The sequence below is a fragment of the Gigantopelta aegis genome, chromosome 3 (assembly GCF_016097555.1).
Source record: "Gigantopelta aegis isolate Gae_Host chromosome 3, Gae_host_genome, whole genome shotgun sequence".
NCBI classification, from domain to species: Eukaryota; Metazoa; Mollusca; class Gastropoda; order Neomphalida; family Peltospiridae; genus Gigantopelta; species Gigantopelta aegis.
Genome location: NC_054701.1, coordinates 52,704,270 through 52,731,859, shown reverse-complemented (window position 1 = coordinate 52,731,859; position 27,590 = coordinate 52,704,270). Strand labels below are relative to the sequence as shown.

Genomic DNA, 27,590 nt, shown 5'->3' with positions numbered 1-27,590 from the left:
TATATATTATTATAAATTTTTTGTTAGTACTGTAGGGACAATATGACGCTATTCATATATCTGTGGAAAACGTACACAAAAGGGTCCGCTAAATTCATATACTCCCCCACCCCCTCCCCTGTTCAGAAAATGCACTGTTCGTACAGTACTTAGTATGTATTCGTCCTGTTCCAGATGGTTTGGTAATATGGATCAATCAAATACATGTACTTATTTACCGCCTATATACATTTTTGCTGTGAATATAGCCAGCCCTCGTTAGTGGAGGCTATAGACACGGCCTTTGTATATATAGTCACATTGTATATAAAGACCGTCTAGTTCAGAGTATTCTTTAAAAATGTAACAATTCCTATCACAAGTCAGCTGTTATGGCATATTTTGCATAATAATGAATTTGACAAGGTGGAAAATGACGGTGTTTGTGATCCAGATGTTTAGAGTGTTTCGCGTACGACTAACAATAAATTTACCTAGTCAGGATTGTCGACGTTTAACATGCTTCTGTTACTAAAATAAATTAATGTATAAGCTTATTATTATTCAGTACATGTTTTTATTATTTTTTAATAACTTATTTTCATTGTTTTTGTTTTTTTCTATTTACCCTACGTCGCAGAGGACGGTTAAGCGTTCTCGTTACACGAGCTTGGTAAATCGTTTTGGCACTGCAGTTATTCGGGGAATGCCCGTCACGTGACTCAAAATAATACGTCACACTTCTGCTCTCCAAATAGCCGTTATTTTTTTCAGAATTATGGAAAATATCAATAATAAGTGTGATATGGTGGTTATGTAGATGGTTCAATAAAGTACTTTTAGATACAAATCAAATGTATATATTGTCATATAATACCTTGTTGGGTCAATAATTAGGTCAACCATCTGTGAGAGAGTGTGTTTAAGTAGACTTTCCCCATCTAAAATCACAGAACTGACAAATTACGTAGTCCCAAAGAAAAGAAAATGATCACTTGGATATCATGGGTGATCGTTTTTGCTCCCAATAGGCTACCAATTGGCCTAATAGTATGCATTTTTTCTTTGGAATTTTTAGGAGAAAAAAATACTATAACCCAATTTCGTTCTGTTAATGAAACTGAAATATATTAAGTTAAATAGTTTATTATATTATCAAATCATTTATGTTGTTTTACAAGTCAGGTTGATCAAAGTGATGTGTCTTGTCGTAAATTACTATGTTAGTTTACACTATGCATACAAGAGTTGGAAGGAGCTGACATAACTTCGTCCCAAGTTAGCGTAACCAATGAATTAAACATTCTCTAATCTGAAAGGATAGAAAAAGTAAACAATCTGGAAAGATAAAACTTCCGATTAGGCACAAACACAGACAGCCATCAACAAGAAAAGATTTTCAAAATGGGATTTTAAGAAATAAGTACTGAAAATAACCAATCCACATCAAAGACACTAGACTATAAACCAACAAAAATCACGATGGCTTAGATTTTACGAGAGCAAAATAAAGACATCCGGACCAAAAGAGCAAATGAAAAAGAAAGAAGCTTCAGTGATGCGACCGGACTAGACTTATTAAAAGATTTTAAACCATCTCATTGGCTGTTGCAATCTCTGGACCAGTCTGTTGTTCCAGGGGAAAATACTGTTAGTTTGAGGTCAGGTTAAGTTGTAAAGAAACTGCATTAATTTTGGAAAGACTTTCTGTCACCAGTAAGCAAACTGTTACAAACTGTAACTGGATTATCAAGCATCAGAAATAAGCAACAGATGACAGAAACATCCATTTAAGATATTATAATTACATATTTCCTACTGGTATATGATTTACTCCATTCGGATTAGAAAAAAATTAATATCGCAGGGAACATTTTGTTCAGTATCGCATCACAATTCACTACACAAGTTTCAGAGATCGCTACACAATTTTAAAACATTAAACAGTAGTCGCCAATCAATTTTCAATTGACTAAAAACATTGCTAATCAAGATTTTAAAAATAAAATGTTCTCTGTATCATTAGATAAAATGCAGAAAATATGTCATTAGGAAAAATTTAATCTCAATACACAAAACAGATCATGGCAAATACAAAAGAAACCAATTTTATAAAATATAAAAGTCCCAGTACTAACCTTTCCAGCTAGCATTATATACATGAGGATTCCCAACGACCACCAATCAGCTGTGTGGCCATAGGGGTTGACAGAAAGAACTTCAGGAGCTGTAAAATAAATGATATTTATTTGTATATTAATTATTAATTTAGCTGTTAAGAGCACTGATATGCCATGCAAGTATATTATAAATCAGTCAAAATAATGTAAGTACTGAAATTGAAACACTAATCAGAGGATGTAAATTACGACACCATGGCAATGGCTAAATTATCATATTTCTCAAGCTAGAGAAAGGAATATGTGATAATTTAGGCAAGAGTTGTGTAAACCTCACATGAATGTAATATTCTGTTTATTACTTCATAATTGTCTTACTAAATAAACAATCCAGTCAATGTTAACAAATTAACAATGTTTCATTGTCATCAGAGTAATTTCTGTTCACTGATGTCTTGAAAACCTGATCACAACCCATTCTAAAGTGAAATCATGTTTATATGCCCAAAGGTAAAGAGTACAAATAAATCAATTGCTGTAAATGGTAAAACATGTATATATTAAAAAGCAAAACAAATGCAGCTGACATGAATTTTTATGAAATTTAATTGTATTAATAATTAGTAATGAAGAAAGAATAAATGTTACTGAATTGGCTCAGCAGGGTCAAGTGATGAATTAGAGAATAACTAACGAGTTACAAGGAACCAAGAATTATCTGTCCCGAGTGAATGAATGTTGTAAACCCGAGCCTTTAGCGAGGGTTTTACAACATTCATTCAAGAGGGACAAATAATTCGTAATTCCTCGTAGTGATTTGGTTATTCTCTTTATTACCCATTGTCAATTTTAACTGATTTTTAATGTAAAAATTCCTCTGGAGTCTACAACAAAGCCATCAGACATTACGTAATACAATCTTATGCGCATTACATGAAGTAATGTATGTGACATCATAGCATAACAGCGTTCTTTTTACAGCCAAATGTTTACAGTACAAAATAATACAATAATGAAAATAATTATTTTTATATATTACTAAAGCCGCTGTTTACGAAACAAATGCATAAGGCCATTTGTTTTTGTAAATCTTTTGTAGATAGTATAACGTATGTGTAATTTGACTCATGACTGGAAACACTATATGAATGAAAGTTCCGGCTATGGCAAGCAACCAACCAAACGTCATGATTTTTCAGCCAACTAATCAGTGGCTGTAGAAGCAATCTGCACACTGTGCAGAGATCAAAAAAATATTACCCCTGTATATTTGAGCCCATATGGGTAATAAGACACAATATTGCTTGAACTGCTGGTTTTGATTGTCAGTGCCGGATTAACAATGTAGCAGATGTAGCAAATGCTACGGGCCCCACGCTTTCAGGGGCCCCGCTGATCTCCTTTTCTTTTATTTCTTTTTTTAGTTTAGTTTAAACTTTATACAGCATGCGCGACTGTGTTGTCATTGGTAATTTGATACGCTGGTATTATTAAACACATTTTACTGTAAACCTTTTTTGAGTTGCCCACTCTAATTATAGTGCCCCTTTATCGACATTTTATTAGATGTTTGCATGTGTATGATAGAACACACACACGCACAAATATATCATATTTATGCACACGCGCACACATACACAAACAAAGTCAGAGGTACCTATGACAGGCGAGTTGCAAAAGGTTTCTGATGAGACCATGCCACCTTACGTTTTCTCAATCTCATTGTGCCGTCTTGCTATCAACAGCTCAATGAACTTGTAGAAACACTGTTTAGAAACGACGTTGTCTGTATGCGTACATGAATAAAAACTACATTATGATTGGATCAGCTTTCTTCATAATGTAAAAATTTGACTGTCACAAAACACTATAGGGGCCTGGGGCGGATCTCCCCCCCCCCATTCACAACATTGCCCCCCCCCCCATTGCCCCCTTTTGGCCCCCCAAAATAAAGACTCAGTTACGCTCATGTACTGTCTCATCAGTGGTCACAACATGCAATCATGTGTTCCTAATATTGAAATCATGCTACGCATGTATTTGTGTATGATGGTTACAAACTGTACGGGGGAGCGTTCATTTTCCAAATTGTGCCGCATAAAAAATGCACAAAGAACAACGATGGGAGAAAAACTTTTAAATATGCTGACGTTGATGAGCATCGAATGCGAGTTGTTGAGAACGGTTGACACTATTTCCATTATAAAAGACTTTGCTCATATTAAATCTCGAAGGTGCGATATATAACTTAATCTGAGTCTGAATCACACTTGTCTACTGGCCTAAACTTTGACCCATGTTTTCGGGGCATACATGCAGTTGCATTATAGTTTAATGGCATTTGCACTGGTTTTTAATACTGTTGGCGAGATTCCTTTTGTTTCGACAATATATCTGACTGATTGTTCAAACATTAAGGTGTGTTTATGTTGTATGTAAAGCTATGATAATAGTGGGGGGGGGGGGGGGGGGGGGGGGCTGTATGTTTACTTTTGTAACTAGCCAGTAGTAGGGGCCTATGCTATGTTTTGCTACGGGCCCCGCAGTTGCTTAATCCGGCTCTGTTGCTTGTGAATATCGACGTCAATGTTGAAACTTCCCCGTGTATTGCACCTCAGAAAAGGGAATGCACAAACTCTGAACTGGATGTGTTCACAGCTAGGATTTGTGCATGTGACTGTTAGACAGGCTGTGGTGCAAACACATTATCAACACATGTCGACACAATTTCATAGCAAGTGTCTTGCCTCATGTAAGAAATAAACATTTTTGTTTTTCACTTGGGTAGGCTATATCAAATAAACAGCCAGCCAGAGTGAAATTGACACTGTTACAATGTTTTAATCTGTTAGACTGCATTGAGGTGGAGGGGGACTTTGATTTCAAGTTATTACATTTGAGTTGAACAATTTTTTTTCAAGAGGTTTGACCCTTCGTGAACTTATAGCAGACTTGCAGAACAAAATATTTTTAACTCAAAGCCAAATAAATTATTTTAACAACATTCATATTGGGTCTTTGTTTCTAGAATAACAAGCTTACAGGCCTACATGTTTCCGAGTGAGAGATTTTTGAAACTGGTAAAGAGAGCAATTTTGAGTAAAAATTAAACATATAATCCGTAATAAAGATGAAAAAAACAATCTATTTGTAAACAAATTATGGGGGGATCAAAACATGTCCCCACCACCCCCACAGGCTCCCAACTCCGACTCCCCAGATCATCAATGAATACTATAGTAGTTAATTGTAAGCTATAGAAGAATGTAATGATTATAGTTCTACCAGTACTTCTTAATAGCTAATTTATTCTTTGATATTAATGATATAAAACATCACAATTGAAACAATAGAGTAAATACAAGTTTATTAACAACAAAGCTTTCACGACCATCAGAATGACGGTAACTGTAACAGTTCTCTCCTTCACCTTCTATGACGGTCACATGATGCCAAATTATAAATATTGGCCAATCATCAGTCGCCAATCGATGAAAAGTACATGTATCTGGGTCAGAACTTTCCAGACATTGACGTGATGATCAGATCGTATGTAGACATTACAATTCAGGTTTTGCGTTAAAATTAAAGTGAATGTAACAATGCCATGTGCATTGTGTTACACTTGCTTTTAAACTAAAGGTCTTTAAAATCGTGAACGTGTTTAAAAGTTGACTTGCAAATGGAGCCATGTAGAAAATACCGCCTACATGTATTTGTAAGAAACGTCTTGAACCGGGTTACCGTGATTTTGTAGTTGTTTGGCGTTATTTCATTTCCAATTATTAACCGTCATCAGGCCTCTCCCCTGGTTCTTACAGGCCTGGTTTACATTGTGTTAATAATTTCATTTATTATTTATGATTAAATATATTTGTTTTTTATATTAATTGAATGAAATAAGCAAAATAAACACTACGCTTTTTATATTTTGTTCAATGCACAGTTACAGCTCTACTATAGTCCGAAGGTTCAGTGGTCCAAAGGTTCAACACTAACCCTAACCCTAGGTTCAGTAGTCCGAAGGTTCATAGACCTAACCCCGGACTATGGAACCTTTGGACCACTGAACCGTCGGACTATAGAGCAGCCCCCCAATGCACAATAGCATCTCTAACAAAATATACTGTAACATTAGTACACTGAAGCTGAAATCGGTTGACAATTAACAATTGTTAATTTAAGCGATGTTTATTTCGTCTGCACATGGAAATTGCACTTTGCCAAGTAACATGGTTTCACTACTCAACACCCCTCAGAACAATAGGTGTGAACTTTGGAAAAGCTGTGTGCAACAAACTGCAACGCGAATATTATTAGTAGCTAGAAATAGCATCAATAAACACAACCGCAGATTTGTAACAATGAAAAATTAAAAATATTTAATCTTACAACATTTATACTGTTATTTTATTTATTACTATTTTAAAATACATGTATAAACAAATGAAATACACACATGTATCGGCATTCAGATAATGTTCTGCAGTTAGAAAGAAAGAAGTGTTTTATTTAACGACGCACTCAACACATTTTATTTACGGTTATATGGCGTCAGACATATGGTTAAGGACGACACAGATTTTTTTAGAGGAAACCCACTGTCGCCACATAGGCTACTCTTTTACGACAGGCAGCTAGGGATCTTTTATTTGTGCTTCCCACAGGCAGGATAGCACAAACCATGGCCTTTGTTGAACCAGTTATGGATCACTGGTCGGTGCAAATGGTTTACACCTACCCATTGAGCCTTGCGGGGCACTCACTCAGGGTTTGGAGTCGGTATCTGGATTAAAAATTCCATGCCTCGACTGCGATCTGAACCCAGTACCTACCAGCCTGTAGACCGATGGCCTGCCACAATGCCACCATGTTCTGCAGTTAGAGTAAGACAGACTGTCCACAAGGCATTTGTAAAGTTTACCGTTGGTTATAATCTGGAAATGGGGCTCTATCGGATTATCGGTTATACCGGTTATTAGCATAAATTTGACACGCACTAGAGCTATGCAATTAAGCTGATTTGACTGTATACATGTATATAAATGATAAAAACAGACAGAAGGAGCAAACTAAATGTTCCAACTGTAAGCAAGTTACTCCAAATTAAACTTAAATGGAAATTCATTCACGTTGAAACACTGCTAAATAAGACAACAGAGAAGTTCCTAAGCGTAAAAAAAACAGAATATGTTGCAATCTTTGAAATGAACTGATCAGTTGTATGTCCCTATTGATGTTGCATGGTGCTAAGTTGTATACTGAACAAAAAAAGAAACTTCTGATTTGTACATATAGTATTTGTTGTGTTAAAGAATTCATTGTGTAATGAAATTATATAGGTAGTATTAGCCTTGAGCTGTATTATCAGGATTCATGAATTTTATCGATTATTTTTGCACTGTTAATCGTCGACAACGTGAAATTCAATTTGCACGTGCATGCATGGTTCGACATGTCCCGTGTAGTATTCGGTCAATTTGTTTTACTTGTCTTACTGACATTGTTGTCAAGTGAACGAAAACACTTCAAAATTTGTAAAAAAATCAATGTTTTTTACATTGTAGCATTTTTAGTATGCCAAGAATACCCAATAATTTATGCGAACGGGTGATTGGCATGCTTGATGCTGGCATGTCGACAGAAGACGTTGCAAGGCATGTTGGAAGATTTCGTATCGAGCGATACGAAATCTTCGCGTAAGATTTCAAACGACAGGAAGCACTAACGACTTGCCACATCGTGGACATCCGCGTGTTACAACGCGTGGTCAAGACCGCTATATCATGAACACGCATTTGCGCAATCGATTCCAAACTGCCACTGCTACTGCTGCTAACACACCTGGGCTTCATAATAACCGGTTAAGTGGGCAAACTGTTCGTAATCGTCTGCGGGAGAACGGTTTACATGCACGACGTCCTTATGTCGGATGCGTTTTAACGCAACGTCATCGTCTAAATCGTTTTAATTGGGCACGTGTACACACTCGTTGGATACGGCGACACTGGAATACCGTTCTTTTTTCGGATGAATCCAGATTTTCTTTACAACGTGGTGATGGCAGGGTGCGCATCTACCGTAGGAGAAATGAACGCTATGCTGACTGTTGTTTTCTTGAACGAGATCGTTTCGGGGGTGGGGGTTGTGTCATGGTCTTGGCAGCCATTGCCCATGGTTATCATTCACCACTAGTCGTCATTGATGGCAATTTAAATGCTCAACGTTACCGCAATGACATTCTCGCTCATCATGTCATTTCTCTGTTCCATAACAACGCCAAAATCTCGATTTTTCAGCATGATAATGCCACCTCTCATACAGCTAGAGATACTGTAAATTTTCTTAGGACAAATAACATTGATTTCATTGATGACTGGCCCGCTAAAAGTCCTGATCTCAACCCCATCGAGCATGTCTGGGATAGTCTGGACAGACGATTGAGGCGTCGTCCCAACCCACCCGCTAACATCAACGAACTTCGTCAAGCACTCATTCAGGAATGGAACAATATTCCACAGGCAGAAATCAACACTTTAGTCAATTCTATGCGCCTGCGATGCACTGCAGTGGTCAATTCAAGAGGTGGTCATACCCGTTATTAAGTGGGTGTTTTTTTTTTTTAACCCCTACCACACTTGGTCAAAATTTCACCCAGTTTCTGTTAACCTATGGCCATGATTTTTGCACCAAACGATGCACCATGGAACACTCTTTAAACGCATATATAACAATTATTCCCCCGGTTTGTTTTCATCAAGTTATGTTCAAGCAAAGTTAGCGGAAGTTTCTTATTTTGTTTAGTATATATAATTACCTCATAATTTTGTTCATTTTTTGTGTATACATGTAAAAACCTAAAGATGTTAACTATGAAACTGACTAGTTTATGTCCAGCAGTGCATCCATACAACTGTTGCATTATTTATAAACCCTATATTATTAATTAACATTAAATCCATAATTTTCATATTTTCTTAGTTTTGGGGTGTTTTTTTCGGTTATGGTATATAAATTACTGCCATCATAAAAAATTATTCCCACAAAAAGTGCCCTAATAAGTGAGCACCCTGCCCATCTCAAATCCTAGTAAAAGGGATGTTATCACTGATAAATCAAACAAGAAAAAAATTAAAATTCAGAAACGCCATCTGACAATGTAAATCGGCGAAGCGTATTCATGTTTTAAAGAAGATAACACTACAGTCATTATTGGGCGTACAAATTTTTTTGAATTCCGGTCTATTCACGTGCTTCCAGCAGCCGACATGCCAAAACAACCAGTGCCTTTGTTTATATCATGAGAATATCATTATGATTCTTGATTGTCTGTCCAAGAAGGCCTCAAATGTGTTTCATCCATATTCACAGGATTTCATTGCTCGATGTGTTTGTGATGCAACATCAAAGACATGTTGTGATGGGAAACTATTTATTGAGATATTTGAATCAAAGGTTACCAGAATAACCCGAGATCATGAAGCTTCACGGTATCAGTGGGTCAAGGTTGATGCAAAGTTTGAGAAACAACTTCAGCAGGGTACTGTAGGTGAAGCTATGTTATTGTTTAAGTCAAAGTTACCAAACTTTCTCATTCATTCCCATGTAAAGGGAACAGGCATCATTCTTTGAGGAAGTAAAACATGTAACTGATCCATCACATGCAGTACTTCAAGTTGATTTCTCAGAAAATTATACCTGTGTGTATGCTGACGAAATCCATAACATATTCATCTTGAGGCCACACGATGTGCACATTAGTTTTTATTCAACATAGAACATTCAGCTTTGTTCTTTGTACAATTATAATTGTTTCTAATAAAATATTAAAGATTATGATAAAATTTCAGTTTTTGTTTTAGTTTTCTTATGCAATAACCTATGCATGTGTATATATGTTTATAAAGTTATTTGATTACGGAATATAATTTGAATTGGTTTAATGCTAAAAGGTTCTGTGCAACAGAATAATATACAAATAACCAATTTATGCTACAAAAACTGATATGCAATTAAGTGGATTCAACTGTACTTTATAAAGCCACCTTATTATAATATGCACTGCATATATTTTATGTTTTACATAGTGGAAGGGAATGTTTCTTGTCTCCAGTTGTCTCCAGAAGTTAAAGAGATCCACTTTGAAGAATTTACATTTAAAAACAAAAGAAAATGGCTAGTTAAATAAAAATGTTTTTGGTACACATTTCATGAATAAAAATATTTAACAAAAACAATAAACCAAGAGAATTTAGCATATCTTACCCATATATTGCAGTGTCCCACATATTGTCCTCGTTCTCTCACCTCTGTTTAGCCACTTTGCTAAACCGAAGTCTATCAACTGTATATGACCTATCATATAAAAAAACAAAAACAGATAACAACATTCATGAAATAAACACTAGTACGCTATATGGTGCTTTTTACTTTGATTTTGCATGTGCATATATAACGATGAGGTCACTATAATGGGAGGCATAGCCTAAAAAGCACAGGGTATGCACTTGGGATTTTTTTTTGACTAGCCAATCGGGCCACTCACAGCAACACTTTAACTCGCCCGTACAAGTTTTGAATGGCCCGCGACCAAACTTCTTTTTAAAAAAGAACTTACTTAAATTGCACTTTAAAAACATGTTATCATATCATACAAACAATAATAACAACACAAAAGAAGGAAACAGAACTTGTTTTAGTTTTATTACAAACTGTTGTAATTAAATTCTAAATATTATGTTGTCACATGCAAGAACCACACAATCAAACATCTGGAATGTTTTACCTAGGTTCATTCTTGGAATGAATAAGGTGCTTTTATGACCATATGACAAGGAATTAAAAAAATTACTAAGCTGACAGCAATCTATACAAACAATAATTACATCCGCTAGATAAATAAACATACAACACATGTTAAAGGCATAATTATCATTATTTAACGGGAGCAGGTCAACTAGCCCCAAAACCAACCCCCCCCCCCCCCCCCCCAACGTGGTTGGTCAACTCGCCCCCCAGTTTAGTCAACTCATATCTTTACCATTTTAAAAATTAATATACCAACATTTTAAGCTAATGTGCGTTAAATATTGTTGAATATGCACACCAGTCAGAGTACAAAAGCCTTGCCTGATCATTCCTTTAAGGACATAAAGGACAAACTCACAAACAAAGGCTTGACAGTTCATTGTAATAGATTATTATTTATCCGATATTAAGATCTCCCCAATATAAAACCATTTAATAAGAGGTGATAATAGTGGAGTTTCACTGTAATATTAATAAATAAAATGACACCAAAGTTGTAGACGTTGATTTTTAACAAACACTCAGGCGAGTTGGCTTTGGGGCTAGCTGACCAGCATTCCTATTTAACACTGGCAAGTGCACAGACAATGATAGCTGTTATTGACATCGCTGGCAGTGAGGGCATTCCTATTTAACACTGGCAAGTGCACAGACAATGATAGCTGTTATTGACATCGCTGGCAGTGAGGGCATTCCTATTTAACACTGGCAAGTGCACAGACAATGATAGCTGTTATTGACATCGCTGGCAGTGAGGGCATTCCTATTTAACACTGGCAAGTGCACAGACAATGATAGCTGTTATTGACATCGTTGGCAGTGAGGGTGGGATGTAGCCCAGTGGTACAGCGCTCACTCTGGGATCAATTCCCGTCGGTGGGCCCAAAGTAAAGGCAGACATGGCCGAGGTGTTCCGATTGAACCTACAAATACGTTTACATGGCCGAGGTTTTCCGAATACATAATTAAAACCAGCCGAGGCATTCCAAATGGTTTTAGACTGTTCGATATACTGGGGAAGTGGTCGCTATTATGTCCTATATGGGTTTGGTTACATAGATATTAATAGGTAACCAGTTGAAAACAATAAATAAAAAATAACTTTCCGATCTCTTACAAACATTAGTTATTTGCATTTTAATACATAATACAATATGCGGAAATTTTTGGTCGCCAAGCAGGTGACATGTGATATGGTTTTGACTTGCCCGACACTATTTTGACTCGCCATGAGCGACTGTAAAGTGCACACCCTGAAAGCATGTGGGTTAACTATGGTGTGGCTTCCAATTTTATTAGTAAATACCATGGCTAGGTTAACCTGCATTTTATCGACTATATGTGGGAATGGGGACATTAGAGTTTTGAGCAACAAGAAACAACAAAGTCAATTCTTACAAATGATAATTTTTCTACCAAACCTTAAAAAAGGAAGAAAAATCACATCGACAATGCACACCTACACATGTCTACAAGACCTATTTCATATTACATCTGCACATGTGGGCAAAGAGTAACGTCCCTTGCCCAAATAGATTACAGCCAGGTGATTTAGCAGTTTAGGGGGCATGACCTAGTTGTTATGAGCAACATGAGTACCTTCATATGAGATGTGAAACTCTGGCAACTAATATGATGTCCGTGAAATGTACAGTGGAATGGTTCAAATCAAAAAGCAGTGCAATAACTTAGGCAAAGTCTCTTCGACAAATTATAAAAGCATATTTATATCAGATAATGTAATGGCTGCGAAAAACAGTCAACTAAAGTTTACATCAAAATGGTTTACCAAAAGCAGTGAAACAACTTTGATGAAGTTTCTGGAGCCTCCTGCCGAGGGCTTCATACAATAAAATGAACTGAATTGGAATGTGTTTGCTACTCTTAACAATCAGAATTATAGTTAAATATACATGCCATTTCCAGTGATGTTTAATTTTTCACCTATATCAATATTTAAAATTTAATTTTAACGGGACCATCCTGAGTTTGTAGTCATATTAACAAGTTGTCGGCTAGTCTCTTAATTAAAAATAAAATTTACCTATTTCTTAGGCTACATATTCTTGCTTCGAATATAAATATCTGTATATGCAATACATTTCTGGCCATTCTCAGGCCGGTAGCAACCATGAGGCCTGGGGTGTGTGTGTGTGTGTGTGTGTGTGTGTGTGTGTAAAGCCACACACACACACACACACACACACACACACACAATGTACACACACTTGAGGATGAAAATGTAAGTTTTTTAAACTTCTATATAAATATGGTTTAAAATATGGCTTGTGCCCCCCTCCCATAGACTGATAAAATACAAATAAGATACAAAACAATTATGATTGGTTTGCTGTATATGCACTAATTTACACTGAAATTCACAATTTTGACCCAAAAATTGGTTCGTTTTAAAGGCGCTCAATCAGATTTAGTGGGCCTTATTTCTCTAAATATGGATTATAAATGACAATTACAATAATTTGGAATACCAAACCTTGCTACTGTATCACCCAAAACATTTTAAATGAACCACGATTGAGGGAATCCCATGACAATCTGTGAGCAGCTTCATTTTTAAAAATTGGAACTCTTTTAGCAGGAGTCGAAAACGTACGACAAAACCGAGTATTGATGAGGCTATATATATGACAGCCGTGTGAAGTACCTTTGAATTGTATATACATTGTACAACTGCCGTGTATAGAGACTTTAAAATATATTATTTCTTGACCAAAAAAACCCACCCAAAAAACAAACAAAAACACGCAAAAAACAAAAAACAAAAAACAAAACAAACACCACCCCACCCCCCCAAAAAAAAACCCGGTGAATACGCTGAAATAAAATAATAAATAGTTGGAACATAAACTCACGATTTTTGTTTATTATTATTATTATTTGTTTTATTTATTTATTTTTGGGTTTATTTTTTTTTATTATTATTGTGTGCAAGTTTTGTTTTGTTTTTTGACAGGACCACTGGGGGCGCGTGTGCAGGAATTTTAGCAAGAGGGGTCTATAGACAGGTGAGCAACGTTTACAGGGGGTGACACGCTCCCACGGACAATTATCAGGGGGAAAAAAAAACAGAAAACTAAATTTGCTTAAGCAGGGGATTGAGCAAGCGATTAGTATTATTTATTTTAATTTTATTTATTTTGGGGGGAGGAGGGGGGGCAAGGGTTATTTTGTTGTTTACTTTGTTGTTTGTTGTTTGTTTTTTGTTTGTTTGTTTTTGTTTTGGGGGTTTTACGGAGCTTCGTACACAGTATTTTAGCACGGGGAGGGGATCTACACAGAAACGAGCAAAGTTTACAGTGAGGGGTCTAGACATGTTCCCCGAAAAATGTATCAAAAAAAAAAAATGCTTGTGCAAAGAAATGGGTATGTGCCTGCACCGACAAAAAAACACTGTGGCACAATCATTTTTGCTTAATACACAACATAATGTCCTGCATTACTAGAAAATGAAGGTTTGTCTAGTTGTTCACTAGTACGTTGATTACAATGTCGTGTCAATAATATTTACCTCACTGACCTCATTAATGTACATTTAATTGTAAAAATATGGCTTGTGCCCTCTCCCGTATATATATTATCTGCAGGTATTTAAAAATATTATAGAGGTTTCTCAACTATACTGTTACTATACGGATAGTGATTGGTCACTACTTCGAGTGTAGTTGGTGACATACTAGCAATTTGCTCCCAGTTGTTTACGATTAAACGGCCTGCTATACGTAATACAGTTCGTGGCTAATATATCATTTAAAATAATAATAATAATAATAATAATAATAATAATATAGATAATAATACAGATAATTTAAGTCACTAACCGTACCGATCTGCGAAACTAGCTAAACTGTTAGTAGTTACCGAATCATAGTTATTAATTATACATATCTGAAACAATAATGGCACACTGATGGTTCAAAAACAGATAACATGTTTCCTTCCGACTGCTTCCAGTTACAAGCCCCCGCTGTTAGTTTGTGTATAGTCCGTAGTTGGTATGTATGTATTTTCTTGTTCAGATAATCTCTCAGCAGCTGGTGATTTTATTTATTTATATGTATTCATTCATTCATTCATTCATTCATTCATATATTATTATTATTATTATCATTATTATTATTATAGTACTGCAGTGGCAACATTCATAGCAGGGTAAAATGGGTATGGTGCCATACCCAAATTTTATTGCAGATTAAAAAAATTTAAGTTGATCTTTTGACAAAATTAATGACTCTTTATTATTACTGTATAATTTTAATAACCCTAATCCTACACCTAACCCATTTTATTTCTGGGGGAGGCCCCCCATACCCCCTATCGACTGCCGTTGCATTCAGCAAACACATTGTAAATATTTAATTTCATAGCGCTATACCCAAAAATGTCTTTCCGGCATAAACATTGGGTAGGTGTCTATGGAAAACATAGACACAAGGGTCCGCTAGATTCATATTCAACCCCCATTCCTCTGTTTGTACTTACATGTAGTATGTATTCCTCCTGTTCCAAGTGGTTCGGTAATATGGATCAATCAAATACTTATTTACCGCCTATATACATTTTTGCAGTGTTTATAGGCAGCCCTCGTATATATATAGCCACTTTGTATATAAACACCATCAAGTTCACGGTATTCTTTTAAAATATAATAATTCCTATCCCAAGCCAGCTGTAATTACTCATGGGTTATGGCATTTTTAATACAATAATAAATTTGACATAGTGAAAAATGAATGTGGTGTTTAGATTTTTCCGCGTACAACAAATGATAAATTTACCTGTACATGCAAAGGCCTAACTAGTCGGGATCAGCTAATACTTTGTTAGGTCATTAATTAGGTCAACCATCCATGACAGAGCACCTTTAACAGTTAATTCACTATACATAGTTTGTTCTATACATTAAAATTTATTAATACTATATGGGGGGAAAATCAGGACTTTACAATCAGTTCGTTCTAACCGGTAGTTTGTTATATATGTTTTCTAAATTTATATTTTGACAATTTCTGCTGAAATGTATGGATCGAGACCAGTAAACAAGACAATTCTGTATTCGTTTTTATGTTGTATTTAATGACACACTCAACACATTTTAAATTCCACAGTTATACTGCGTCGGATTAATGGTTAAGGACCACATAGATATTGAAAAAGGAAACACGCTGCCGCTACTCCATGGACTTCTCTATTCAATTAGTACTAACTGGGTTGTTTTATATGTACCATCCCACAGACAATTCATACTACATTAGAAAGTTTATCAAATGGTACCCAACATGTCTTGGAAAATAGCTCACTTTTCCACATACATGTAGCATTGCATTGTGGTTAGATAGGGAAATATGTTTAAAATGCTGTTCACAGCATTTTTCACACAAAATTTGGAGATGCTTTCTTTGGTTTTTATGGATGCCAAGCTAGTCCATCTATAATGGACTGATAACAAAGGGCTTAATAAACAGATAATGTTTACTAAATGTGCTAAGTGCACAGGTGTGAAACATACGATGCAAAAGCAGATGCTGACCATCTTATTTTAAAGTGTATACCACAAAATCAAATCCTATAGATGACAACAGCAAATGTGGCTAAAGCTGCTACATGTAATGTTTCCATCAATCTTTAAATCCAAAAATAATGTGAGATTGTGGTGCCAGTTTTAGAAACCGTGCTTGACTACCACTGATACCAATGCAGATTAATAACGAATTTACTGGCCACATGAAACAACATGTTCTGTCACATATTTCACCAATGACGTGACCATATTCAATACGCTCTTTAAAGTTAGGCACACTTCGAACTTAGATCGGGTGACATGCTATTGAGCATTTTACTACCTACAATGGCAATATAAGCAAGCAAGAAGTCCAGAGGCATATTCAAAACTTGCTGAGGATTTTCTCATATGCCTTAATAGTGTGCATTTGTATTATACCAAAGGCATATTTATTAGTTTTATTGATTTTAACTTGATTTTTGTGCAAAGATCCAATTAAGGTTAAAGCATGCTGTCCTGGACACGTTTCGGCTATCCGGACAGTCTCAAAAGAACAGTGGGTTAATAAGTAAGTGGAAGGTCAGTGTAGTGGCCTTACACCACCTACAGGGCTGTTAAAACCCTTGATAGTAGCCATTACCGGAATGCGACCTCTATACTTACCAGCCTTTACACTGATCCCTCAACCATTACGTATACATCATTATAGCCAGTACTGTAAGTCATATTGCATGTGAAATAATGGATACTGAGAATAAAATGGCAATCATAGCAGATAGGAGGTAGAATACACAACATATTTTCGCTAAGACACTGCATATTAAAACGGTTTACAATATGTTAGTATCTATTAATTATATATTCACATTAATTTTGGAACACTTTTCAAGTGTTAGATAGCTGTTAAAATTATTCTCATGTTGAACTGAGTTACCAGTTGAATACAGAATCATAAAATTGAAACGTTAAGTGTTCCCTAACTTATTTTAACTAGCATATTTTTAACGTTGAATTTTAAATTGTTCCACTAATTATCTTGTTCTACATTTTTTTTGTTATTTTGTACTACATACAGAGTTGAATACAGTTGAAATTAAAACTTTTACAATTTGTGATGGGTCTTTCACTATTCTGCCTGACCTATATAGCAATTCGGACAGGACCATCGATTCAGTTTGAGAAATCAAATTTTTCGACAGACCGAAATTGGAGTTAACAAAGTTTGACTGTGTGTATATATGTATTCTTATAGTTGTCATGACATCACTCTACTTTTCTCCCATTCAAATGATGTCACATGTTCATTCATCTGACAAGCACATAAAAATTGGTGAAATGGGTGAAATACCTATTCAGTTGTAAATACATATATATGTATCTTTAAGACAAGTGGAAAAACCGGATTCACTTGGCACAATTAAATATGCTGGTGTAGACAGATTTTGTCCAGATTTACTATTGAGGAGGAAGACATCTGTTTCAAATTTAAATACATATGTATTTTCCATCAGCATTCCTTAGAATATCATCATAGTATTAAGGTTCGATGTCCTTCACACATACAAACCAGTACGTCATTAAATAAAACAAACTTTACTTTACTATACCATCAGTGACAACAGTACATCGTGGTGCAGGGCTAGTAACATTCTCATGGGTTTCCCCAAAAGAGCGAATACAGCACATTCGGTATCTCATTTGTTTTATGTCGATAATTAAGTGCAGTTTGCTTACCACACTGTTTTTCATGGTCTAACATTAGCATTTTATTTTTGTCTTTTTTAAAAGATTTTATTTAATTTATTATCATTATTTAAAATTTTATTTTATTCAGGGCTTCTAAAATATGGTGACCCGATGCTAGAGGCCAGTGGTTTTTGGATTCGGGCCAGTAAAAGTTACTTTGTGAGATCCCGATGGCAAGTGATAAAAAAAAAAAAAAAAAAACAACGCTTGGAGTTGGCTCGTACGAAAACAAAAGAAACATCTACAAGTCATTTCTTTCGATTTGCTATCACATGCGATATTTTACTAACAAATAGTTGGCAACCAGTAATCTTTAACCCATTGATGACATCAGTATACCTGATTTGCACTGGTACCCAAAGATTTGTTACTCTAATGTTCATAGTAGTATATTGTCAGCGTAAAATGCGAAACGGTAACCAGTCTTTTATTAGTTTTTAAAGGTTGCATGTCACCATGTATGTTGCAAAAAGGTTCATGTGTAAATTATTAATTTAATTTATAAAATATCACATAAATAGCAAAAAATAAATAAACAATAAAAATAACTAATTACACAATATCATGAAATAGGTAAATATAACAAAGTACCTATATTGAAAAATTACTAATTTTGTATGTTGTTTTTTGGGGGGGGAATGGGTGGGATTTTTTTTTTTGGGGGGGGGGGGGGGGGGGGAGGATTTCCCATTCTTAAGTACATAAATATATACTCATTCATACATGTAAGTGATAGAATATTTATTTGTTTTTAATACTGTTAATTGTCATAATATGTAACATGGATTATATATGTATGTATGTATGTATGTATGTATATATGTGTGCGTGTGTGTGTGTGTGTGTATATATATATATATATATATATATATATATATATATATATATATATATATATATTAACTTAGGTGGTTTTAGTGGAAACAATTATTTAAAAAATTTAATAAGTAACTTTACTCTAAACTGATAAAAATGGTTTCATGTTTTTCTAAACAAACATAAAGTGTGCCTAATGAGCCTATGTGTTGTGCAAATTGACAAATTGATTACATATGATCTCAGTATGCAAAATGTACCCGGTACACTAAAAAGTTAATTATTTTAATTTACTGTGGGTTTTTTTTTTTTTTTTTATCAACAGTTACAATTGGGCAAGTGAATTTTTTACCATGGCCAGTGAATTTTCAAATCCACTGGCCCAATGGTAAGTGAATTTTTTTTAAATTCTAGAACCCCTGTAATTTATTATTATTTATCTTTTTTGGTGGGGTATTTAATGTTAATATGCTTCAGTAATTGTGACTTTCTAAATGTAACTCTTTCATAGCTGTATATATTATATTTATTAATAATTTTAGAATTGTAAATTGATGTTGATCATTATATACTACTCCAAAGAATTTAAGGGTCAGACGATATTTTCGACATTATTTTCTGAATGTCAATTATATTAGCTAGACCATAATGTCACGCATGGTATTGTTCCATTTTGACGAAAGTGGGTCTAAGCAACCCATAAATGAATTAAAATCCACTGTCATTGACACTGTCGACTAGTTCTAATGGCGAAAACATGCTTACATTTGCACGTAAATTAGGGCGAAAGCGAAAGGTCTGCTAAGTGCCCATCACTTGCTTTTTCACAAAGCGCTTCATTTGCATGCTTTGCATGTGTATTCCATGTTCCCAATGCTGAATTTCCGTATAATTGGAGCTTGCATTCGTGTACGGTGCACACTCCAAATTCGACAATGGTACGACGTCAACTGAACTATCAAAGATCGAGGAAGGGCTATTGCTTGGCTTCAGGATGGCAATACGCAAAGAAATGTTGCTCTGAGACTTGGTGTCAGTCAGAGTGTCGTTGGCCGACTGTGGCAACGGTACCAAGCAACGAATTCTGTTCGAAATCGTCCACGTTCGGGAAGACCCCGAAGCACTACAAATAGAGAGGACCGCTACATTACCAATATGGCTCTACGTCAACGCACAACCACTGCACGCCGATTACGTGACAATCTGCGGACTGCGACTGGAACTCGAGTGTCTGATCAAACCATACGCAATCGTCTGAGAGCCAATAATCTACGCTGCCGTCGCCAGGCTGTTCGACCACCACTCCTACCACGTCACAGAACGGCCAGACGTCACTGGTGCACACTTCATCTGCGGTGGCAACGTGTTCAGTGGGGTCGAGTGATGTTCACTGATGAGTCCAGGTTTAGTCTCCAGTTCAATGACGGTCGGGTTCGTGTCTACAGACGTCCTGGGGAGCGCTTCGCTGACGTTAACGTTAGATAACGTCACCGGTTCGGTGGTGGCAGCATCATGGTGTGGGGCGGCATCTCTATCCACCACAGGACCCCCCTCGTGTGGTGGATGGCAATCTGAATGGAATCCGCTATCTGAATGAGATTATCCGGCCGTTGGTTCTCCCAGGCCTTCAGCAGATTGGCGGCGGGGCAGTTCTGCAGGATGACAATGCCAGACCCCACTGCACCAGGATGGATTGGCCAGCATATTCGCCTGACTTGGCCCCAATAGAGCACGCCTGGGACGAATTAGGCAGGAGAGTTCGGGATAACCATGACCCTCCGGCCAACTTTCATGATCTGGGTCAACTTCTTATGGCAGAGTGGCAGGCTATTCCCCAAGAGTTCTTCAGACGTCTGATCAACAGCATGAGGCAACGATGTGTCGAGTGTATTCGCGCCAGGGGTGGATTCACACACTATTAAACGAATGTTCTAATGTGTAAAATCCATGTTTGACAACCTTCAACTTTGACAGCATGTCATGTGACTTTCTTGTATACAGTGACGTTTATTTGTTTTTTTTTGTAAATATGGAACAATAAATTAAATTTTTGGTGTAGTTTACATCATCAATCTAATACACTCTGAAACTTATTTGGTTATACATTTTTGACCCTTAAATTCTTTTGAGTAGTATATTATGCCTGTGTTTGACACCCTAAAGCCGATATGGGTTGTTTTTGTGCTGGGAGTGTTGTTAAGCATGCATTCTTAAGCATGCAAAGTAAAGTTAAAGTAAAGTTTGTTTTATTTAACGATGCCGCTAGAGCACATTGATTTTTTATCTTATCATCGGCTATTGGATGTCAAACATATGGTCATTCTGACACTGTTTTTAGAGGAAACCCGCTGTCGCCACATAGGCTACTCTTTTTACGACAGGCAGCAAGGGATCTTTTATTTGCACTTCCCACAGGCAGGATAGCACAAACCATGGCCTTTGTTGAACCAGTTATGGATCACTGGTCGGTGCAAGTGGTTTACACCTACCCATTGAGCCTTGTGGAGCACTCACTCAGGGTTTGGAGTCGGTATCTCGATTAAAACTCCCATGCCTCGACTGGGATCTGAACCCAGTACCTACCAGCCTGTATATATTTTATAAAGTTGTTAAATATGAATATAAATAGATTTTTCTGTATTTTGTATGTCACATTTGAACCACCATATTTTAAATTAACATTAATTATCACTGCTATTTATTTATGTTAAAAAAATAATTTAAAAAGCTATTAAAACTGCAATTAACTGCATCACTGGCATAGTTTTCAACAAAGAAAGAAAGAAATGTTTTATTTAATGACGCACTCAACACATTTTTATTTACGGTAATATGGCGTCAGACATATGGTTAAGGACCACACAGATTTTGAGAGGAAACCTGCTGTCGCCACTATATGGGCTACTCTTCCGATTAGCAGCAAGGGATCTTTTATTTGTGCTTCCCACAGGCAGGATAGCACAAACCATGGCCTTTGTTGAACCAGTTATGGATCACTGGTCGGTGCAAGTGGTTTACACCTACCCATTGAGCCTTGCGGAGCAATCACTCAGGGTTTGGAGTCAGTATCTGGATTAAAAATCCCATGCCTCGACTGGGATCTGAACCCAGTACCTACCAGCCTGTAGACCGATGGCCTGCCACGACGCCACCGAGGCATTCATTCGTACCTTGTCATGGTTGCATGGAGAGAACAAGTTGGTATCAGTTTGACAGATCAGAGAGAACTTGTTCCCCATCTGTGACAATAAGTTGCTTTCCATCCTCAGCAAATGTATAAATGAGTATTTTTGATAAATTCTTCCCAGTTTATTTGCATGTATTCTGTCTACATTTGGCACTGGTTATACATTTAGTGAATTAGTTATGTGGGTGTCCCATACCATAGTCACTGCCATAGCCAAGGCCCTGGGGTACAATGTATGTCCCCAAATCACACCATTTCAATCCCCCCCCCCCCCCCCATATATATGTCTATTACCCCATAACACGTGGCATACACAGTATGGGCACTATTCCCAATATACAATTAGGGCTATGCCAATTGCCATGTCTGTACGTTGGGCTATATTGGCATCTGGACTAGTACAATGCCTGGCATCAACATATGGACTATTTCTATTCCATAAAGAGAACACAATACTGTGAGTGAAATTCTGCTTAAGCACCTAATATTTACACTTTTTGATGACATAAATTTTATTTTACAGTATCAGACATCTACCAAATCCAATAGTATGATGTCTTGACAGTGAAACTATACGCATGAACTTCAGCGTTTTGAAGTCGCCTACGGTATTCCTAATGGCATATCATACTCAGTTTCAGTAAATTCCTGTACATATGTGGTGGCTTATGTTGTTTAATATTCCATAAAAAAGGTGACATTTTCAAATTTGTATAAAATACCCCAGGGGCAGGATCTAGCTCTCGCCTGAGGTAGTTGGGTCTGATGGAGTTTTTTCCCAGTCCCAACCAGTGCCTCACAACTAGTATATCAAAGAATGTGGTATGTGCTGTGCTGTCCTGTCTGTAGGAAAGTACATAAAAAGATCCCCTGCTGCTAATGGAAAGATTTAGCGGGTTTCCACTGAAGACTAAGAGTCAGAATTACCAAATGTTTGACATCCAATAGCCGATGATTAATAAATCAATGTTCTTTAGTGGTGTCATTAAACAAAGCAAACTTTACCTTTTAACATAAAACACTGTGCATTTAGAACCATTCCAGGTGATGGTTAAAGTGATATTTTATTATTTAAAAAATGTATTAATATATAAACACATTTGACCTCTAAGGTAATTTTTCAACATACCAACCAGATAATTTTGAAGAGGAACATGTAAGCTATCAAATTACACCAGTTGTTAACTTTTAACACCCCAAACTAGACTGTGCCTTCCCCACTCCAGATGTCATACCTACATGTATAGATCTGTATATAAACATGTTATTCTTGAAACAAAGGCCCAATATGAAAGTGGAAATTTGTTTTTTTTATCTGGCTTTGAGTTAAAAAGCTATTGTTCTGCAAGTCTGTTTAAGTTCACAAAGGGTCAAACTTCTTGAAAGAAAAATACAAATGATTCAACTCAAACATAGTAACATGAAATCAAAGTTTTTCCTCAATGCAGCCTAACAGATTAAAACATTGTAACATTGTCAATTTCACTCTGTCTGGCTGTGTTTCTTTGATGTAGCCTACCCAAGTGAAAAACAAAAAGGATGTTTATTTCTTACATGGGGGTGGGGGGAGACACTTGCTATGACAGACTGACAGCTTTAACTGTTTGGGTTGTTTTTGTTTTTGTTAATCATACCACTGCCCCCTTTCCTTGCTATCCTTTGAATTCCATCTATTTTCTTTCCTATATGGCAACTTTTATCTGTCAACTTCTTTTGCTGTCCACCCCCAGTCCTTATCTCTCCAACCGCGACAGGTGCTTGTCTCTTTTGACTATCTGCTCCACACACCTGCCATTCCCCATCAGTTTTTAGCTTTATTAGTGGCAGAGGATGAGGATACCAGGTGGGTGCAGAGAAATACACGGAGACTGCACCCGGTGGTGTGGACAGCTCAAAAGACAGAGTCATAGGAAACTGACAGAATGGGTCGAAACAGATTGAAATCATGGGAGAATTTGGAAAGTTTTTTATATTAAGATAATGAGAATGATAAGCAGAGGGTGATAGATGAGAAAGATGAATGAAAGTGTGAGCCAGCTTTGACAGGCTTTGAACCACTGTCATCAGCTTGATTGTCCAGCAGCTTATCCACTAGACAGCAGAGCCACTACAGCTTTAACTGTTGAGTGCATGTAACAATGAATTGTACCACGCTTGGGTGTTGGTCCCTTTGACAAAATATGCAATATTTGTCCATATACACTGCGCACACTCAAGTGCAGAGAGACCCGTGATTGGTCAACATTTGTTCATGCTGTATTCTTAAAGGAAACTTGTCACGAGACCATATTATAGCTCATTTTAAAAGCAAAATGAGATAAAAATAATATACAAATATGTTTATAACAATAAAATATGTTTAATTGTCTTAAAACGCAGAAATTACACCAATCAGTATCAAAGAACGATTTATGCATATTTATTGGTGAAAAAAACCGGAAGTGACGTCAGTCATGCTGTACTCTTCCATTTCTTTTAACTGTTTATATATATGGAGTAAGGGGCGTACGATCTTTTCAGAGCCCAACAATGCCATACTGCGCGGCCTTTGGGTGTCAAAATAAATAGTTTAATGGATTGGGATTATCTTTTTTCGGTTTTCCAAAGAATTGTATCCAAAGAAAGGCGTGGGTATTGTAATGCAAAAGAAAAGATTGGACACCAACGGCGCATAGTACTTTGGGGTCAGACTATTTACAGCCCGGAGCCCAAACAAAAACAGAACCCAGATGTTAATGCCGAGGAGTACATTGTTCATATTTGGCACAAAGATACACCTCAGCATGATGTATTTATATATGTTAAAAACATAAATGTAGGGAAAATATTTTTTTTTTCGAATTTTTCATGTACATAATGAAATCTGTATTCACCATCCAAAGAAGGAAACGTCAATTAAGTCATTAAATATGGCATATACAAACATACAAATATCTCAAAGAAAACAACGCATTTTTGTAGGAGGATGGGATGAACTATAACCCAGGGCTGGTCAAAATTACTCGTCTCACCCCAGATCAGTATAAATTTGCTCGGACGCAAACTGGCTCTTTATCCCTTTTGCACACTTGCGATAATTGTAATTCCATAGTCTGCAGCAAGCGTCGTGCGACATTTCTAAGCTTGGCCAAGACCGTTCACAGACTTAGATTGGTTGTGTTATAACTAACCCACCCCTCCCCTCCCTCCCTCCCTCTCTCTCTCCCTCTCTCTCTCTCCATCCATTCACTATGTATAGTGTGTGTGTCCATGGCAGGCCCATGAATTTCACGGAAATTATAGTTTTCAGTCCGGTGTCGGTAAAATCACAGAACCAGACTTCCGTTTCCCACATCACGGTCCTAGACTTTCAATTCATGATTATTATATCAAGTACCGTATTTGACCAGAAGTAGGCCCTCGTCTTTGAATAAGCGTCCCTCCTTTTTTAAGGCATTTGAGAAATTAGGCCTTTATTTGTAAATCATGGTATTTCAAGTCAGTGTCCGTGAAATAAATTGCCAAAAACGTTGAAGGATCGAAAAAAAGCTGTTTAAAATGTTACAATCCAGCATGTTACAAAAATGGAAAAGTAGACTCTTTGTAAAGTTAATTTTCGCTTTATCTATGTGAGCTCGAGCAACACACGTGACGTAAAACGAGGTCAGGGAATTCCCACTGCACGGTCGGTTTTTCACTAACACAGTAGCATTTTGTTTCCCAATTAAATTGATGTATGTACATGCAATTAACATTTAATTGACAAAATTGTGAAAGAATAGTGAGTAGGTACGCGTGCAGAAAAATGTGTAACTGGATCTAAGCAGTCTCCGACCGAGTCTGTGTGTCGGACTCACATCGAGAGTGCCAAATACCAGAATGTCTTAGGAAAAACCGAGGGTATATTCCCCATACAAATTTAGAAAATTAAATGTCCTGAAACACCGAAATAAATGCTATTCACTGTGAAAATATGGTACTTTGAGTTAATTAACTCAAAGTACCATATTTTCGATGATCATTCTAAAAGTAAAGGGTTAAAGTTAAAAACAAATTTCATAAACTAATTTCCAATTCTTTTATTCTGATAAAAAATAAAAATAAAAAAAATAAAAAATTCACACCCACAAATTAAGGGAAATAAACATTTAGTAATACAGCGCTTATAAGTGCTTTGTATGATGTGAAATTGTTTTATACGTACAGTTTAAATTTTGATTTATACTACTTACATTTTTGGGACAAGTTAATTTTTGCAATTTGAGATTTACTTGCCCAGTGGGCAACTGAAATTTTAGGATATGTCCAGCCCTGATAAACCAACCGACCATTTAACTCACTGTCAATAGCTGTAACATTACAACTGTAAAAGAGTATTCCATGATTTTTCTTCTGAAGTAACAAAATAAGGCTACTTCAGTTTTCTAGCTTGGATCAAATATGAGTATTGTATTAGATGTTTATAGGCCGTTTAAAAACAAGTCTGAGCCAAACTTCCTTTTTGATTGACAACTTTTTATTGACAGCCAATAGTTTCCTCAAGATGCGCACTCGGGACTATCGGCCATCAATCAAAATTTTGAAAGTGTCCAAATAACCATACATACCACTCCTCTGTTTATGCGGCAACTTTAACTTAATTGACAACTAGTAATACACTGAGAAGGTGTGGACAGCTGGATTGGTTCATAGTTGTGAATGTGTTTCACCTCAGACATTTTAAGTGTCTCTTTGTTGAAAACTACCGGCCTCGGTGGCGTCATGGTAGGCCATCGGTCTACAGGCTGGTAGGTACTGGGTTCAGATCCCAGTCGAGGCATGGGATTTTTAATCCAGATACTGACTCCAAACCCTGAGTGATTGCTCCGCAAGGCTCAATGGGTAGGTGTAAACCACTTGCACCGACCAGTGATCCATAACTGGTTCAACAAAGGCCATGGTTTGTGCTATCCTGCCTGTGGGAAGCACAAATAAAAGATCCCTTGCTGCTAATCGGAAGAGTAGCCCATATAGTGGCGACAGCAGGTTTCCTCTCAAAATCTGTGTGGTCCGTAACCATATGTCTGACGCCATATTACCGTAAATAAAAATGTGTTGAGTGCGTCATTAAATAAAACATTTCTTTCTTTCTTTGTTGAAAACTATGCCAGTGATGCAGTTAATTGCAGTTTTAATAGCTTTTTAAATTATTTTTTTAACATAAATAAATAGCAGTGATAATTAATGTTAATTTAAAATATGGTGGTTCAAATGTGACATACAAAATACAGAAAAATCTATTTATATTCATATTTAACAACTTTATAAAATATATTCTGGGACATAATTGTCTATCTTTCAGGGTTTTTCAAAAGCTAACGCATGCTCACATAAAAATAACAATGGACTATTCCACTGCTGCTTGGAATTTTTTGTAGGTGTACGTACACATGTA

At 36.4% G+C, this 27,590-nt stretch overlaps 1 protein-coding gene across 2 annotated transcripts in view; it reads right to left on the bottom strand.

The window, feature by feature from the left end:
- The window catches only part of LOC121368228 (ribosomal protein S6 kinase-related protein-like), a 139,986-nt gene that overhangs the window by 55,638 nt on the left and 56,758 nt on the right, over positions 1-27,590 (bottom strand). For both annotated transcript variants that reach the window (XM_041492866.1, XM_041492865.1), the window contains 2 exons: positions 10,365-10,454; positions 2,118-2,206 (listed from right to left, as the gene is read on the bottom strand). In XM_041492866.1, coding sequence (XP_041348800.1) covers positions 2,118-2,206; positions 10,365-10,454 — 179 coding nt within the window. The remainder of the gene's footprint in view (positions 1-2,117; positions 2,207-10,364; positions 10,455-27,590) is intronic.